This window comes from Lytechinus pictus, chromosome 1 (genome assembly GCF_037042905.1).
Source record: "Lytechinus pictus isolate F3 Inbred chromosome 1, Lp3.0, whole genome shotgun sequence".
Lineage (NCBI taxonomy): Eukaryota > Metazoa > Echinodermata > Echinoidea > Temnopleuroida > Toxopneustidae > Lytechinus > Lytechinus pictus.
The window spans coordinates 33,751,215-33,769,347 of NC_087245.1; the positions used below are offsets into that span (position 1 = coordinate 33,751,215).

Genomic DNA, 18,133 nt, shown 5'->3' on the forward strand with positions numbered 1-18,133 from the left:
CCTGCCTGAGTTTCATGTCACATGACCAAGGTCAAAGGTCATTTAGGGTCAATGAACTTTGGCCGAATTGGGGGTATCTGTTGAATTACCATCATAACTTTGAAAGTTTATGGATCTGATTCATGAAACTTGGACATAATAGTAATCAAGTATTACTGAACATCCTGTGCAAGTTTCAGGTCACATGACCAAGGTCAAAGGTCATTTAGGGTCAATGAACTTTGGCCGAATTGGGGGTATCTGTTGAATTACCATCATAACTTTGATAGTTTATGGATCTGATTCATGAAACTTGGACATAATAGTAATCAAGTATTACTGAACATCCTGTGCAAGTTTCAGGTCACATGATCAAGGTCAAAGGTCATTTAGGGTCAATGAACTTTGGCCAAATTGGGGTATTTGTTGAATTACAGCCATAAATTTGAAAGTGTGTTGGTCTAGTTCATAAAACTTGGACATAAGAGTAATCAAGTATCACTGAACATCCTGTGCGAGTTTCAGGTCACATGATCAAGGTCAAAGGTCATGTAAGGTCAAAGAACTTTGGCCACGTTGGGGGTATTTGTTGAATTGCCATCATATCTCTATAAGTGTATTGGTCTAATTCATAAAACGTGGAAATACGAGTAACCAAGTATCACTGAACATCTTGTGCGAGTTATAGTAGTTTTCAAAATCAGCACTGCTGCTATATTGAATCGCGTGATGCAGGTGAGACGGCCAGAGGCATTCCACTTGTTGTGTTAATATTCTTTATACCATTGCTAACAATTACAGATGAAAAAAACCTGGTTTCAAAATGAATTTTTTATGTATTTTATTGTGTTATGAATATCTTATGTATTTCTTTGGGGGGGGGGGGTTTTGCCTAATTGACATGTACATTACATGTATAGCAGAATCTTCTTTAACCATAATTATGCGAAAATCAATTTATTTCAGCTGATGAAAGTAAAAGTAATCATATCTTTATGAATAACATGAGAAAACACAATTTACATTGATTTTGTATAAAAATTATGTTTTGGTTTTTGGTCTGACATAAGAGAAATTCCAGTAGTTGCAGTAAACACTGATTTCATGAGAAAGTCTGTAAAACCAGGCTTAATTGTCAGTATATCATCGAGGATCTAGATCTGGTACAGTTACATAAACTGAACTTTGTGAAATCTTGAAATCTACGCTGAAAAATGTTCAGACTGAACTTCCCCAACACAGATAAGTGCACGTGGGACAGTGTATAATTATTGCTTTGAGCGTCGGGCCCGACGCTCTACCCGAATCCTGTGCTTATTTGCTGATTTCTCAGCAATTACACAATTTCCTCCAGAATCCTTTGGCACATGCGTTTTATTTATACAAACAGACACTTTGGTGGTCATTTCATTGGATTATGTACGAACTCATTTTGATATCGTTACCAAAACTAGCATTTACCTTTAATACGTAATGTTGCATAAATTTTTATCCGCATACCTGGGCATCATAAATTTAGTCACAAAAGATATGCAAGATATGCAAGACTTCAAAATAAAGTCAGCAAGCAGCGCGGTCAAAAAATTCGCGCAGTGGAATGGTCACCGAAAATGTTGAGGGGGGGTTAATTAACCCCCCCTTGCAGTTTTAGGGTTAATGTGATAAAATAGTGGACTCATTTATTTACTCTGTGGTTCATTCAAATAACTAATGGACTTAAACTATAATAGCAACAAGCATGCTTCTTGTACTAAGTCATTCATTCATTATTGTACCTTAGTCAATAAAGAGACAATATACATAGCTAAATTAAGAATTATTTTTCACCTGAAATCTGCGTAAAACAACTTAATCATAATCACCCTTCAAGTTCCATGGAGCTATAATATTTAAAGTATGTTTAGTTAAAACTTTTCATACTTCTGTGTGTAATTTCCAGGTACAGCAGTCAAACGAGAGACTCAACATTCAGTATTGGCCTTCGAGGATTAGCTGAAGAAGATGTGGACAAAGTAAAAAAGATAATTGAAGACACCATAGCAAAAGTTATCAGGTATGAACTAGCCTATTTGTCAGTGTACCTATAGATCAAAAGAGATTGATTGCTAGAAATATACCATATTTTGCATCTTGCCTTCCAACTATATACATGATGCCTTTTTGTTTTGTGAACTTGAGATTTTGTGAGACTTCCTCTTCCATTTGTGTCGCAAATATATTAAAGCCAATTGATCGTACAATATTTGTTTGATTTGCAAATAATTAATTTACAGAGAGGCCAACATCCAATCCCATTAAAGTTGCCGAACTTGGTGTTCACCCGCCTTTTGATTTTTTTAGTAGAAATGATGTGAAAAATTTAAGTGTACTTGAATGATGTGCATCACATTTATTGTATAATGTCATCTTTTTGCTTTCAGTTCAAAATTTATCTCTTATAAGAATCCAGAAAGGAAAGCAATTGATATTCTTTCAGCATCAATTTTACTTTCTTCAAAATTCTAGTTTAAGTGGTGGTAGAAGTAGTAGTAGCAGCAGCAGCAGCAGCAGTAGTAGTAGTAGTAGTAGTAGTAGTAGTAGTAGTAGTATTAGTAGTAGTAGTCGTAGTAGTAGTAGTAGTAGTAGCAGTAGTAGTAGTAGTAGTACCAGTAGTAGTAGTAGTAGTTGTAGTAGTAGTAGTAGTAGGTAGTAGTTAGTAGTAGTAGTAGTAGTAGTAGTAGTAGTAGTAGTAGTAGCAGCAGCAGCAGCAGCAGCAGCAGCAGCAGCAGCAGCAGCAGTAGTAGTAGTAGTAGTAGTAGTAGTATTAGTAGTAGTAGTCGTAGTAGTAGTAGTAGTAGTAGCAGTAGTAGTAGTAGTAGTACCAGTAGTAGTAGTAGTAGTTGTAGTAGTAGTAGTAGTAGTTAGTAGTAGTAGTAGTAGTAGTAGTAGTAGTAGTAGTAGTAGTAGTAGCAGCAGCAGCAGCAGCAGCAGCAGCAGCAGCAGCAGCAGCAGCAGCAGCAGCAGTAGTAGTAGTACCAGTAGTAGTAGTAGTAGTAGTAGTATAGTGGTAGTAGTCGTAGTAGCAGTAGTAGTAGCAGCAGTAGTAGTAGTAGTAGCAGCAGCAGCAGCAGCAGCAGCAGCAGCAGCAGCAGCAGCAGCAGCAGCAGCAGCAGCAGCAGCAGCAGCAGCAGCAGCAGCAGCAGCAGCAGCAGCAGCAGCAGCAGCAGCAGCAGCAGCAGCAGCAGCAGCAGCAGCAGCAGCAGCAGCAGCAGCAGCAGCAGCAGCAGCAGCAGCAGCAGCAGCAGTTGTTGTTGTTGTTGTTGTACAGGTTTGAATTTGGTTAAGTCCCTGACTATGTGAGTGGCCGGATTCAGCTCAGACTCACAGGGATCACCCTCACTCCCTCCCTCCTCTTTAACATATTCAGTGCATGTTCCTCCCTCAACCCAACCCTCCTACTCTTCTCCACCACTTGCTCCGACCATGTTTTCTTTGTTTGCCCACTTTCCCTCCGACCAGCCTCCTCGAAACCCAAGCACCCTCCTCAACAAATGTCCATATGGAACCTTTGATAAGCATTGATGGTGTTTATATTATGAAGTGCATAGATATATACACTTTAATTAAACAATCAAGCTTTACATCCAGTTTAATAATCTACAAACATCTGGTAACCAAGCATTTGCATTTTCAGCACCAGCACTATGTTCTTCTAAGACGTATATCTTGCCATTCTCAGTTTAATAAACTCTAAAACGCCCACCTTTTTAATTCCTAATATTATATGTATGCTGTTTTGTTATTTAGATGTATAAATGCATTTAAGCAACTATTAAGTCATTATTGTAGCTCTTGTAGATGTGTAATAGAGCACATAGAGAATTTAGTTTTAGATATGCGTTTTATTATTATTATTACTATTATGTATCACCATTCTTCTTGTAACTAGGAAGGGGTTTGAAGCTGAAAGAATTGAGGCCATCCTTCATAAGATAGAGCTCTCTAACAAACATCAATCCACTCATTTTGGCCTTGGTGTAGCTGCTGTAAGTACTCCTTTATCTCTTCCTGTCTTCCTGTAAAATAGATGTTGATGGCAACAGTATCTATTTCACAAGGTATACATGTACTACATCGTACCTTGGCTCAAAGTCTGTCTGAAGTTTTGATAAAGGGTCAACAGTGTGAATTAGATGACATTGCTCGAGTATCTTCTAGCATCTCAATTTGACACATGTTTAGTGGCCATTGAATATTTTTGTCAACTGTTATTCTTTGTGAAAATGAGAATTGTAGCTTTCATGAGAAATTGCACATTAAAAACTTATCTGGCTAACTTTACGTATACAAAGAAGAAATCCTTATTTTCAGACCATTCCATGTTAAAAAAGTGGTTTACAACAAAGTTTAAAACTCCTGTACATTCATGCACAATAATATTTGTTTAGTGTGAGAGTGTCTATTAGTTCATTCCAGTGCGGGGATCGGTCTATCTGATTTTTCTTTTTATGATTCAAAATATTTTGGTCGTTGACAGGATATTTGGACAAACTTTTTTTTTACATGAATCAGGAGGGTATACTTTTGAATCACAGCAAACTTGATGGTTTTTATGCAAAATGAGGTTTCTATGATTTTGGGATATTGATACCTTCAATTGATATAAATGTATAATACTTGTAACCTTGCAAACATGATAAATAGTTGGATAAAGCAAACAAAGCACTAACCATGAATTAAAGAGCCTTTCAACCAAATTGATGAAATTTAGGCCGTCATGCCCAGTTGGAACCATGGCAACGACCCATCAACCAACCTAAAGGTCAATCAGCTTGTTGATAGCTTCAAAGCCAAGATGGCCGCCGACCCCAATTACCTGCAGTTAAAGGTCAAGGAATACTTCCAGGACAACCAGCATAAATTGTGGCTTACCATGAAACCCAAGGAGGATTATGTGGAGGAACAGGAGAGGGAAGAGAAAGAGAAACTAGATGGGATGGTTGCAAGATTAACAGAGGCTGACAAGAAGGATATATACCACAGAGGTAAGATGGTGATGGAGATGGTCAAAGACATTCAAAGGCTCATTTTTGGAGGAGCCAGCCAATCTGGGTCGCGTAGAAGGGCGCGCACACAGAACTGTGACCTGCAGGTCTCTCCTCCCGATATAACTGGTTGGAATGCAGGTGGACCACTACACCGGGGTTTCCTCCTACTCTTATTCGAATAGTGCAGTGGGTTCTTAACGTGCAAATGTGGTGACTCTCCTCTACACGGGGCCTCAATTTTTACGTCCTATCCGAGGGATGGAGTGTTTTCCACTGTAATATAGCCTGCGTCTATGAAACAGGGGAGAGACGTTTACACACAAGGCACTGGCTTCAGTCATTCGCCCAGGGTGGACTCGAACCCACGATATTTGGTTTGACGGGCAGACACTTTACCGACTGAGCCAACTTCGCTCTCATATGATTCTAGTCTGCTCAGTTCTGAAATTGTTGTCAAAATTACACTGATTGCTCTCTAACAAAGGGGGCAGGGGGACTAGTCAGCACAATGCCTTATACAGGACCAAGATAAAAAAACTGTGTCTCATTCTGATCTTACTATCCTGTCAAAATACCGGTATATTTGAATAGATATATAGGTCACCCTCTCCTTAAAGGTATGTCTCCCCCTCTGCATAACATTCAATGGGGCATCTTTGTAACTCTCATTAATAGGCTTAGAATTGGCTGAAGAACAGGAGAGAGAGGAAGACATAACCTGCTTACCCAGCTTGAAGATCAGTGACATCGATGCACAGGTCAAAAGAACTGCTGTTGAATTGAGGAATATAGGTGAGAAAACTAAATCAAACGAGTATGGAAGTGTATCCTATTACCAAACGCTTTCATGTATGCAATCTAAATATTTTCTTCAAGCACAACATTTTTAGATGATTAGATTATCACCATGATGAATACAAAATTAGCTTTAGAAAATGAAAATGAAACAATCATGTTCATCACCTTCTAATTGCATCCCATCTTTTTATATGCAAGAAATTTTAGTGATTTGAGAATCATGTGAAATCAATCATGTGGAAAAAAGGTTTGATTTCTATTCAAAATAATTGACAATTGATTACATTAATGATGAGCCATTTTTTGTAAAGATCTTTCTTTATTTTGAGAAACAAAGACATCACAAATTTAATTTTGACTCTTTCTTTTAAAATTCCCTGTGTTAATAGAGAGATTTTTTGCATATTTCTAACCTGTGTGTATTCATATTGTCCAGGCAATTCTTAGTGTCATGATTGTTTGATTTTTCTCTTTTTTATTTACATAAACTTTTTTTGGGTGGCAGGTCACATGTGAACTGTTTTGGTTTTTGTATTTGCATCTTTCCCATGCAGGTGGTGTTCACACGCAGTTGTGTGAGCAGCCAATCAATGGGATTACGTACTTTCGGGCCCTGTTCACACCCGACAACATTCCAGATAACCTCCAAATCTACCTGCCTCTCTTCTGCAATGTCATCACAAAGTGAGTATTATCAAACTATTCATAATCAAGGCATCTTTAAGTTGCGAATAAGTCTCCTTCCACCCCTGGCCAGTACTAAAGCCCTAGATTGTGTTTCAATTTTTTTCAGAATATTTTTTTTTTTTTTTTTTTCAGCTTTCCTTTAATGCTTTTATAGTTGAATTTAGAGTGGTTTTATATACTTTCCATACTGGGATCCATTTTCTTTTACAACAAATAATGCTCAGGTTTTTAATTTTGTGATCAATTAAAAATGATGGAGCTTACCTGTAGATCCGCAATGTTGTGCGAAAGCAGTCTGATAAATCCTTGTACTTGATGTACATGGTACCCCTGTGTGTGCATGCATATGAGTGTTTGACAAGCAATTCTGAGACTTTGGGGAATTATGCGTAATTTATTAATGAGCTAGTCATAAGAAAGTTTTTAACTTGTAAGGAATAGCCAATGGCTAGCCATGAACCATTCGTGAACTTGTAAAATGTGTGCCAAGTATGCCAGTGTACTTCACAAGATGGCGCAATAGGGCATGATGTGCAAACTAGTCGGTCTCTGAAATCGTGCTAGTGTCGTAGTATCATTAGGTTTTATAGTTTGGACAGAAAGAAGACATTTTTGTTTTTGTGGACTTAGCTTTAAAATCATCTTTGTGCTTTAGAATGAAATAGCTAATTTATGTGTTTGAATGACATAGGATGCATGCAGGAGAAAGTTTGAGTAACAGTATTCCCAGCTTTTTGAGGTTCTATGAGTTATGTCTGGTATCCATATGTGCAGGAGAGCTAGATTTCATTGAGTTTGCTCAGAAGAAATGTAATTATCGAGTGACATAACTTATTAATGTCCTTCAATGTCGCAGGATGGGTGCAGGAGAGCTGGATTTTATTGAGTTTGCTCAGAAGGAAGAATTAAAGACTGGCGGAATCACAACATCAAGACACATAGCTCAATATCACAGCGATATCATGCAGTATGAACAGGTAATTAATGTACATGTAAAGGGGGATGGAACTGATTAACACTGGGTGTATTCAGACCACCTCTAAAGGCCACCGCACACCTTATGACCCGACTGGTCTACAACTGGCTTGCGACTGAGTGAGTAGAGATGAATCGCAAGATAGTCATAAGCCTTGACACTGCACACCTTGCGATCCGACCATCTGACTACCATGCTGTCTGCGACTCACGAATGCACTTTTTGCTTTTTGCCATAGCAGCTGAGAAAATGGCACTGACTACAGCGTATGCGCGTTGTATATCACATATGCATCTTGCAACTCTGCTGTCTGATTGGCTGGAAGTTGGATTGAGCTTGCAATTCAGTCATAAGGATTCGACATGTCAAATCCTTACAATTTTCCTTGCGACTTGTCTCTGACCGGTCTGCGACTCTCAAGCTGACAAGAGCTGTGACATCACATCTCCCCTCACTCAGTCGCAAGCTAGTCGTAGACCAGTCGGGTTGTAAGGTATTACCTTATCAGGAATTAACTCTGATCTACCCAGATCAGAAAATACCAGGTATTTTTGGCAGTGTAAAAGCAAAGTACTTGTCATATTCCCAAATGAATATACCCGCTTAACAGTTGGTTATTGTCAGAATTTTGAGAATTTTCACAGGGTTTTTTCCAAGGTTGCAGGTATTCTTGCAGGGTGAGAGCAAATAGCAAATTACAGGAACTTTCTCAACCTAGCGTGTAGTTGTATGTGGGCACCATGGGTGGCTGCTGAGCTAGCAATTTTGAATCGTGCAATCATTGACAGATGTTTTGTTGTTGTGCTAACTTGTTTTTTTTATAAATTGTAATTTGATATTAAAAAACATTTTTTGGTGGAAATCAGTGGGTTATCATAGAGCTGTGCATACAGATTTACTGATTAACTGTAATTTTGGATTATCAAGCTTTGATGACATTTGTTGAGAGAGAAATACTGGTTTTCTAAAAGAATCTCTGTTACATCACTCCTTACGAATGTGTTTTGTATATTTGAAGAGCTTGATACAAAATAGCACTTCATTCTCCTTGTTGAAAATTGGGGTATTGATTTTGGACTGCTCATTAGACAAGGGGTCTGTTTTTCAACAATATTCTGCTGGGGTGTTCATACTTGTATCTCAAAATTTCAAAAGTTTGAGGGCAGCTCAGAAAATGCTGTACTTTGAAAATATGACAGTGGTGGCAACTGCATTCTTGTGTAGACTGCCTATTTCATCTCGAGGACTCGGTCTAGTCCAAAGAAAAGAATATCATTAAAAAAAACATACATTTTGAGAAACAAGCGATGAAAAGTCATATCCTAAATTAGGAAACTAACCATGAGAAAGCACACTATTATTTCACTTTTCTGTATGCATGTAGATGTGGAGCAGTGTGGTCTGGTGGTTTGAACCCTGGCCTTTGAAACAGAGGTTTGTGGGTTTGAAATCCCAGCCATGGCGTAATTTCCTTTTGCAAGAAATTTATCCACAATGTGTTGCACTCAACCCATGTGAAGTAAATGGGTGAGAGTAGGGACTAATTCCTCAAGAATCTGTGAACACCGAAATCTGTTGACTAGGTAAGCCAGGGTTATATACATGAGCACCTAATGAGATGGATATGTACTTATTATATATATAAATACCCTATATTTACTGTTATTATTATCGTTGTTGTTGTTATTGTTAGATGTCAGTACAATATATTGTGAATAACATTTCTTTTGTAGAACGAAGATGGATGTAGTTATTACATTTGGAATTGAGGTCTGGACTTCTGTTTTTTCATTTTTGCAGGGTATCAGCCTATTCTCCTTCTGTTTGGACAGGAATTTGCCAGATATGTTTGATCTTCTTCTCGGAGTATTCACAAGGTTAGTGTAGTCCCCATAATATTCACTTTATCTACATGTAGTTGGCCTTGTTCTCTGATAGTCTAATACCACATGGGCTAAACCCAATTTGTCTATATCAATTTGGTAAACTTGCAGTTTGGATTTCACTACATTTGGTCTAATAATTTGTCCAGTTCTCATGTTGTCTATCACCCAGTTTTTACTAATTTCCACTATGCCTATGTATTTTGGGTGATTTTGTCGAATGGAAATTAGGTTCTTAAATAGTTCATATAACTATATAGCCTATTTGTTAGAGGGAGCGAGTTGGATCAGTTGGTAAAGCGTCTGCCTGTCGAACCAAAGTTTGTGGGTTCGAGTCCACCCTGGGCAGATGACTGAAGCCCGCATTGCATACCTGTCCCTCCTCTGTTCCGTCGATGCAGGCTATTTTACAGAAGATAACACCACCTTTGCACGTTAAGAACTCACTGCTTTATTTGATTAAGAGTAGGGGGAACCCCGTTATAGTGGTCCACCTTCTTCCCCCCCTAATCAATTACATTGGGATGAGAGACCTGTGGGTCATAGTGATTCAGTACGCTTTTTGCCTCCCAGGCACAGGTGACATCAAAACAAATAATAATGACAATAGACCAAGCGGATATATAACGAAACGGGTATAGCCGGACTGAAAATTGAACAAAATCTCAAATGGGCTATTAAAGTGGCAATTGGACTTCATGGTAAGTAGACAGACTGGTTAAAAAGGATCTAGGATTAGACTGTGTAGGATGAGACCAAACAGAAAGTAGATAAAAATCAGCCCATATTCTGAAGTCAGGTTTAATCTAACTCTGTTCTAAAGTTGTGGTAAACTATGGATAGCCCATTGTAATATGAATATCTAACAGAAGAGGTTTGATTTATAGGCTCATTTGACACTCTGGGAAAGATAATTGTCACCATTATAGAACTAGGAAAGAGAGCAGAAACCATAAGAAATATACTATGTAAAGAAATAATTTGACATTTTCAGCTTCCTGTAATTTTAGCACAGAGCTGGACCATGGTCAAGTTAAAACGGACTTCAGAATACGGGCCAGAGGGCTTAGACAAAGTGGAAATTCATTTTCCATATTAATAGAGGTATACTTATTCCCTAAAGAGTCTTGGTTCATAAAAGATATATATTTTCATTTTAAATTTTTTTAGCCCAAGGCTGAATGACCTGGATCGATTGGCTACCTTGGTACGGATGGAAGCAGCAGAAATAGCCAACTCTATCACACACATGGGACATGCCTTTGCCATGAAACGAGCTGGTAGTAGTCTGTCGCCCTCTGGCAGGCTCCATGAGATAGCAGGAGGAATGACCCAGGTACTTAAGGTGTCCTTCTACAGATTTTGTCAGCTGTTGAGCTGTTGAATTGTATGTGTACATACAGCATTGTTTCTCACAAACCTATCGAGAGTAACATGTTTGCTTTTTTTCCTGTAGAATAATGTTTAGGTCAAACTTGTTCAGCCCAACCTAGAATTTACTCTGAATAATTATGATTAAATACTAATGATTATGATAAAAAAAAGAGTCTTGTATAGCACATATGAAGATAAATAAATATCATAAATGCTCCATGGTAAAGTCAAAGTACATTTCAGTTCATATTTTGAAGTCTAAAATCAAGACTTATACTGTACATGTAGCTTGGCAAATGTCTTTATAATCATGTTATTCTGTATGAAGTACTCAAACTAGCAATTCTCTTTATTTCTGTACAAATTGTAGGTATCATTTTTAAAAGGACTCGCTGAGTCCGAGAACCTGGATCCAGTCTTAGCCAACCTTCGCACTATCGCATCTTTAGTACTCAACAAGACCAACATGAGGTAACTGCTTTGGAACTTAGACAATATTTCAAATCTACAGTGTATTCTGAAATTATAGAATTCAAAATGTTAATACTCTTTAGTGCACTCTTTATATCTCAGGGGCCACGGAAGCTGTGTAAAAAAAATTAAAATCACAATTTAGGATTGTGATTTTTTGCATGGTCACCCCCCCCCCCTTCTTTGTAAACCGTTCCGCGGCTATCTTATGATTGTTTGTTGAAATTTCACATCTGATTTCATGAAATTTTCAGCATTATGATTGTTTGAAATTGAATTTTCCCTTTCATCTTTGCATATATTATTTTTGTCTGAATGGACATGCCGATTTAATGTTCAAGAAAGAGTTTATCCCCAAACAAGTTCTAATAGTTTGAATGTAAAATGTTCTGTTGCATGTACATTGAGCACTGACTAAAATGTTTGGGTTATATTTAGCTGTTCAGTCAAGCGCCAAATTTAGATCAGAGTTCATGAAAAGCGAAGTATCTGAACATGTCCCATACCCTTTGCGGGGAAATTCTTCAATCTTTTCAGACACCACCAAGAAGAAGCGACCTTATACTATCACACTAAGCATTCAAAGCTCTCAGGAGCTAGTCTGCAGGCACAGACCCTGATTAAAACTTTGATCAACAGGTGGGTCTCCAGCCAAAGGCTAGCACAAATAAAACTTGCTGTTTGAGTGAGTGGGACTTCAGCACAATAGGCATTGTAGGCTTTACATTCAGACCCTAACCTCGAGTGAAGGGGTTTGCACAGCAGACTACTCAGGAGCCACAACTCTGTTATCCATTCATGTCTATTCGTTTTTTATTTGCCTTCTATTGTATAAGTTAGACATATGAAATAAATCAACTTTCTGACAGAATATAAGTGGAGGGTGACAGTAATTTTGATTTCACAAACCAATGGATTAATGACTTAATTTGTCTTATATATATTGATGCGTCCTGTAGGTGTGCATTGAACTCTAGCCCTGAAGGTATGGATGAAGCGGCCAATCAGCTGATGAGATTCCTAGATAACCTACCAGGATCACCTATAGGGGATAACTTACATTTAACCCAGGTATACTTTTTAGGAATTGTATCAGGCAAAAAATTAATTTTCAATTTTTCGGGGGTACTTTCCCAACTTGCTACCTGAATCTTCAACATGGGATAAGCTTTAAAATTGTAATGAATGGGGATTTTCCAGAGCTCTTACGAGCGTTTCGGGTGGGGGGGGGGGGGTAATTTTTACGCCGAGTCATTGTACATGTTTGTATTTTGAAGTCATGCTCTTATCTTTTCATTGCAAAAATGTCATTTTGCAGAAACGGTCATGTTTGAATGCACGAAAAAAAATCATTCACAAGTCAAAAATGCTTGTTTTTGATTTGATGAAAGTCAAGTTGTGTTTGATTTTTAGGGTTGCATTTGATAGCAACTCATTCTGCATCAGGCCCCTGGTATTTTAGATATGTCTCTAAAAGAGCTCTAATGCAGAATGTCTTTTTGGTACTATCAGTGTTTGTTCTAAAACATTGATTTTTTTTTAGAACAAGAACATACATGTAACATGAAATATACACTATTGAGCTATATCCTGAGCATCCTTTAGTTCCAGATTGTGACCATTTAATTTTTGCAACTTCAGAAATTTTGAACGCTTCTGCTTTATTTGCCTGGCCCTTCCATTTCAAAACCAAAATCTATAATGATGTAAAAAGCATACATGTATGTTGGAAAAATAACTTGAGAGTCCAATTGTCCAAGGGAGGGGGGCAATTCAAGCAAACGTGAATACCTACCATTTCTTATATCCTGATCATTTATGCATCAGACTTACTGCCAATGCCTCGTAATTTGTATATATTTTTATCTCTCATGCTGACCAGGAATGATATCTCAAAGCGATTTGTAATGGTATCTTGTGGAAAAGGCGCTTTAGAAATTTCAACTTTTACTATTATAGACTATATATATACTACTCATTGGAGCGTTGGACCCAGTGGATTAGAAATACCCATTTATTTGGCCTAGTGTATTATTAGTCTCCAAACTTTGTAACAGGGTTGTGGGTTCAAATGCTAACCATTGTGTAATTTCCTTCAGCAAGAAATTGAAATTAGTACAGCAATATGCTGTACAAATATAAGCAAGTATAATAATATTTGTTTTTATACGCCCGTCCTAGACGGGACGTATCATGGTATCACGCTCGGTGTCCGTCCGTTAACTTTTCCTTGTAAGCGCGATAACTTCAGTTTGACGTAACCTAGGCTCATATACTTTGGTTTGTTTGATACTATCATGGATCACAAGGAAGCCTATCAATTTTGAGGTCAAAGGTCAAGGTCACAGTGACATGTTTTCATCTTACCCTTCTGAAGTCCTTAACGTGATCATTTTAGTTGAACTTTACCTAGGCTCATATAATTTGGTGTGTATGATACTAGCATAGATCCCAACAATTCTATTGATTTTGAGGTCAGAAGGTCAATGGTGAAGTAGCCACCTTCCACTTTTCTTGCTTGACCAATGACTCCATTTTCCGCGTTACAGGCAGGCGTATTATCTGCTCGCCTTAGCGACACTCTTGTTTTATTACTGTTTGGTGTTCTCCCGTAGGTATCAGACTTCAGTCCTTTAGAAGAAAGAACACATTATGAACTCCCTTTCCCTGTTAACTACATGAGCCATGCAGTATGTGGAGTGCCTTATACACACCAAGATTTCCCAAAGTAAGTCATTACATCTACTTTAGGAACATTGATTTTCTGTTTACCAGTCGATCAACACAGAAAGTCTGTTCGGGTTCTTTACTTTTTGTGTATAAATTTATTGAATTTATGTTTGTCAATGAGAATTTTTTTTTGGCTGTGTACATTAAATATGACAAAATAAAACCGCAGTTCTAAATTTTATTTGAATCGGAATTACAGGAAAGGGAATAAAAAGTTGTTTTTAAAGGAAATCACTGTCCCTAATTCTGCATTGCAAACTGAAAAAGCTGAAATTCTGTGAAAAATTGATGTTGGCGAATCAGTGCTTTGATCTTTGTTGAGTATAATAATAGTTTTTTTTTTCATTTGACAGTAGGATAATGATGATGATAATGATGATTGGATAGCGCAGTACATGTATATAAACTTTATGTATAAAAATGATGATGATGGTGATGATGAAGATAAAGGTAAAGGTGATGACGATGATGACAATGATGATGATAATAAATATGATGATGATGATTATGATCCTTCTGCCACATATGGTATATAGGGGTTCAGCTTTATTATAAAGCACATTGCAGTTGTTTATGTTTGCCTTCTGCTAAAAGTAGGTAGGTAAGTTTAACGTGATCAGCACTGTATCACAGCTTTTGCAATACCACCTGTTTTAGCTATTTTTAATGTTGTCACTCACAGCCCTGTATTGACTTACAGGTGTGAACAATTTGCACAGTCCTGAATATTACATGTATCTGCATCTTCCAATCAGCTTCTCTGCAGCAATTTAAAGTTAATTAACCTTTTCTTTTGCAGGTTGAGGGTTCTTGCCCGTTTGATGTCTGCCAAATACCTCCATAGAGAAATCAGGTGAGAATTGATCCCCATAGAAGTGAAGCACCTTCATACTGATCTCGTCAAAAGCAGTATGTTCGATCTCCTTGATTCCATTTACCCTTATTTCGTATAGCTGCATGGATTATGCCTTCTTGTCAGGTGCGTGATGTATAAAAATAGAGAAGGGCAATAATAGCATTACAGTATGTTATGCAAGGCCTGCTGGGAGAACAGTTCATAAGAGCTGGAGTGGCTTCCCGAGGTAAACAATTATGATTTTTTTTTCATGTAATTATAAGAGGATTTGTAAAATATTTAGATCACTCAATATTTACATACATTGTTTATACTTTAATGTACTCTATGTAAGCTGTACATTTCTGCATTGTTTATATTAACCCAAATGTAACTCTCATTGTGACATAGGGAGAAGGGAGGAGCATATGGAGGCGGAGCATCGATGGGTACGGAAGGAGCTTTCAAATTCTATTCATACAGGTTTGTACCATTTCCTATTTGTACATGCTTCTTTGAATCTATAACATTTGAGTTTTCATTAATGCTATTGATGGAAAATTCCATGAAATAATCAACATTGTAGTGCAGCCGATCCCTATTTCTAAAGATTTTTTACTCGTCTTTGTACTTTGTCAAAAGTCTTTTGCCATGTGTTTCAGCAGGAATCTTGCGAAAAAGGAAATAGCATCTTTTCATATTGGCTTTCCTAAATAGGTCATGACATCATCATTTATGGCGATTGATTGGCTGACATTTTTAAAAATTGTAGAAGAATTGCATGAACATTCCTGGCATGTCAAATGTCTGAGATTTGGTGTGCGATTCTCCTGCAACAAATCAAATGGCAGTTGCAGCTCGTGGCAGGTGAACACGCACATTGCTACTTTGCTGCAATCGCATATTGTGTGCTGGGCTTTACATCACTGCTCAAGCCTTGATAATCTGGGAGATCGGGGTCCCGTGTTACAAAGAGTTGTGATTGATTCGATGGATCGCAACTATGGAAAGCCAGCAACATCAACATCTAAAATACATGTTTGTTCAAAACATTTTCTAGAAATGACGTATATTCATACATTCACTGTTTCTTGACAAATCAGTATGCTTCTCTTTGTTTTCAATGGACATTGAGCAAATTTCCTAAATAAAAAATTATGACAATGATGGATTTCCATATATTTGAAATTGATTGAATCAGTGGTATTTCTATGAAAATCCATTTTCTACAGGATATTTGCACAATGTCCTTTGTAAACAAAGAGAAGCACAGTGATTTTTCAAGAAAACAATGAATGAATGAATATGTATCATAGTTAGATTTATTTTGAACAAACATGCATAATACAATTCACATGTCTGCTGTAAATTCATTTCTTTCTGGCTGCTACCCTTTCAGTAATAATGATAATAATATGTTCCATTTGTATAGTGCAGCTACTATAATTGCATATACTCTACTGTGCTTGATACTTGGTATCATATTACTACCCTGGCTGTAGCTGAGCCGTTGTATAGGCGCTTATTAAGCATTTAAGGAATAAATCCTACCGGGTACCCATACACCTCACCTGGGTCGAGTGCAGCACAATGTGGGTAAATTTCTTGCTGAAGGAAACATGCCATGGCTGGGATTCGAATCCACGTCCCTCTGATTTGAAAGACGAGAGTTGTAACCACTAGACCACGACGCCCCTAGTATAATATTTAATTGATGTTCCTGTTTGATATATGTCCTGTTCTAGTAATTTTGTTTTTATGCTGAGAAAAGTAAATTGAGTTGAATTAAAAACGTAAATTTGGTTTCTTGTCTGATAAATTTCCAGGGACCCCAACACAGTTGATACAATGTCAGCCTTTGAATCATCCGTCCAATGGGCCATAGATGGCAAGTTTACCCAACAAGATATCGATGAAGCTAAGCTTTCAGTCTTCTCAGTGGTAAGTCTATTGACATAAGTGTTTGCAGACTCTTAACTATTCTGAATTGGAGGTAGGGGCAGAATATCAATTTTTACCATTTTGAGCTCTTGTTTTGATATGACTTTACTATTTTTCATGATATTTTACTGCAGTTCTAAGGGAAAAGCTATACAATTTCTTTCCTATTTTTTTTGCAAAATCATCCCTTTTTTTCCAGTTTGATTTTGATTCAATTTGATGATGTAATGGAGGTTATGTTTATGTACAAAATTTGTCGATGGAATCATTTCTGAATGGCTAATTTTTGCCCCCCTCCCTCAACCGGTTAGCGACTAATTGTAAATCTAATTTGTTCACCTGAATCTCACCTACATGTAGAAACATTTATGTATATCTCAAGGGTACTGGTATGTAATTTTTATTTCTAAGGAGTTTTATTTTCATTTCATCTACAAGATATAGTAAATAAAATAGGAATAGTTACTTGTTTCTTTGCTATCCATATTTTTTTTATTGGTTACGCAAAAACTGATTGATGGTATTCAAAATAAATGTCATCTGAGGAAATAGTTACTTGTTTCTTTGCTATCCATATTTTTTTTATTGGTTACCCTAAAACTGATTGATGGTGAAATTTGCGTATATCTAAAGGGCACTGATGTGTTATTTTTATTTCTCGGGAGTTTTATTTTCATTTCATCTACAAGATATCATTGGAGATAAAATAGGAATAGTTACTTGTTTCTTTGCTATCCATATTTTTTTTTTAATTGGTTTCGCAAAAACTGATTGATGGTATTCAAAATAAATGTCATCTGAGGAAAGAAAGACCATGACTTTTCTTAAAACCCATTGATTTACATGAAAATGAAACGTAGATTGGAAAATTGCTATTTTAAGACATAGGGCACAAATATGTGCTTTATGTCTGTGACGGCACGATTGATTTTCGTAGGAAGAGCCATAAAATGGTGCAAGGTATGAAAAAAACATTCCTCAGAATGTGAACATCATGTAAGATGGAAGGCAAGTCTGTTATATTCATCTATTTGTTTTACACTTGGTAATCTATCCCCCTCCCCCTCTCCCTTGCTACTCATAGTTCTTGAATCTAATGTCAGTAAGTAATGTCAATATACCATGTACGTCTATTTCATACAGGTGGATGGTCCTCTTTCGCCATCAGAAAAGGGTGTAACTCTCTTCACTTCAAGCATCAATGATGATATTAGGCAGGCCCATAGGGATGCACTCTTTGCCGTCAGCAAAGATGATCTCAAAGATGTTGCAGAAAGGTAATTACAAAAAATTTGGAGGGTACCTTTAGAACAATCTTATTTCTCATAAAGTGCTTCTTTGAAGTTAAAGGGAGTCCAGCCTGGTTAAGGGTTTATGTGAAGGCAGAAAAATATGAAAATAGAATGATGTATATTTGAAAGATTTTGGTCTT

At 37.2% G+C, this 18,133-nt stretch overlaps 1 protein-coding gene across 3 annotated transcripts in view; it reads left to right on the forward strand.

Annotated features, from left to right (window-relative positions):
• LOC129266156 (presequence protease, mitochondrial-like) overlaps positions 1-18,133 on the forward strand; it is a 53,593-nt gene that overhangs the window by 32,466 nt on the left and 2,994 nt on the right. For all 3 annotated transcript variants that reach the window (XR_010293872.1, XM_064100869.1, XM_064100880.1), the window contains exons 11-25: positions 1,919-2,032; positions 3,908-4,004; positions 4,730-5,003; positions 5,682-5,798; positions 6,359-6,488; positions 7,348-7,468; positions 9,268-9,344; positions 10,521-10,686; positions 11,095-11,195; positions 12,155-12,266; positions 13,811-13,923; positions 14,725-14,778; positions 15,172-15,243; positions 16,587-16,701; positions 17,845-17,978. Coding sequence is in view for 2 of the 3 variants with exons in the window: in XM_064100869.1 (XP_063956939.1) it covers positions 1,919-2,032; positions 3,908-4,004; positions 4,730-5,003; positions 5,682-5,798; positions 6,359-6,488; positions 7,348-7,468; positions 9,268-9,344; positions 10,521-10,686; positions 11,095-11,195; positions 12,155-12,266; positions 13,811-13,923; positions 14,725-14,778; positions 15,172-15,243; positions 16,587-16,701; positions 17,845-17,978 (1,797 nt within the window). In the remaining variant the exon portion in view is untranslated. The remainder of the gene's footprint in view (positions 1-1,918; positions 2,033-3,907; positions 4,005-4,729; positions 5,004-5,681; positions 5,799-6,358; positions 6,489-7,347; positions 7,469-9,267; positions 9,345-10,520; positions 10,687-11,094; positions 11,196-12,154; positions 12,267-13,810; positions 13,924-14,724; positions 14,779-15,171; positions 15,244-16,586; positions 16,702-17,844; positions 17,979-18,133) is intronic.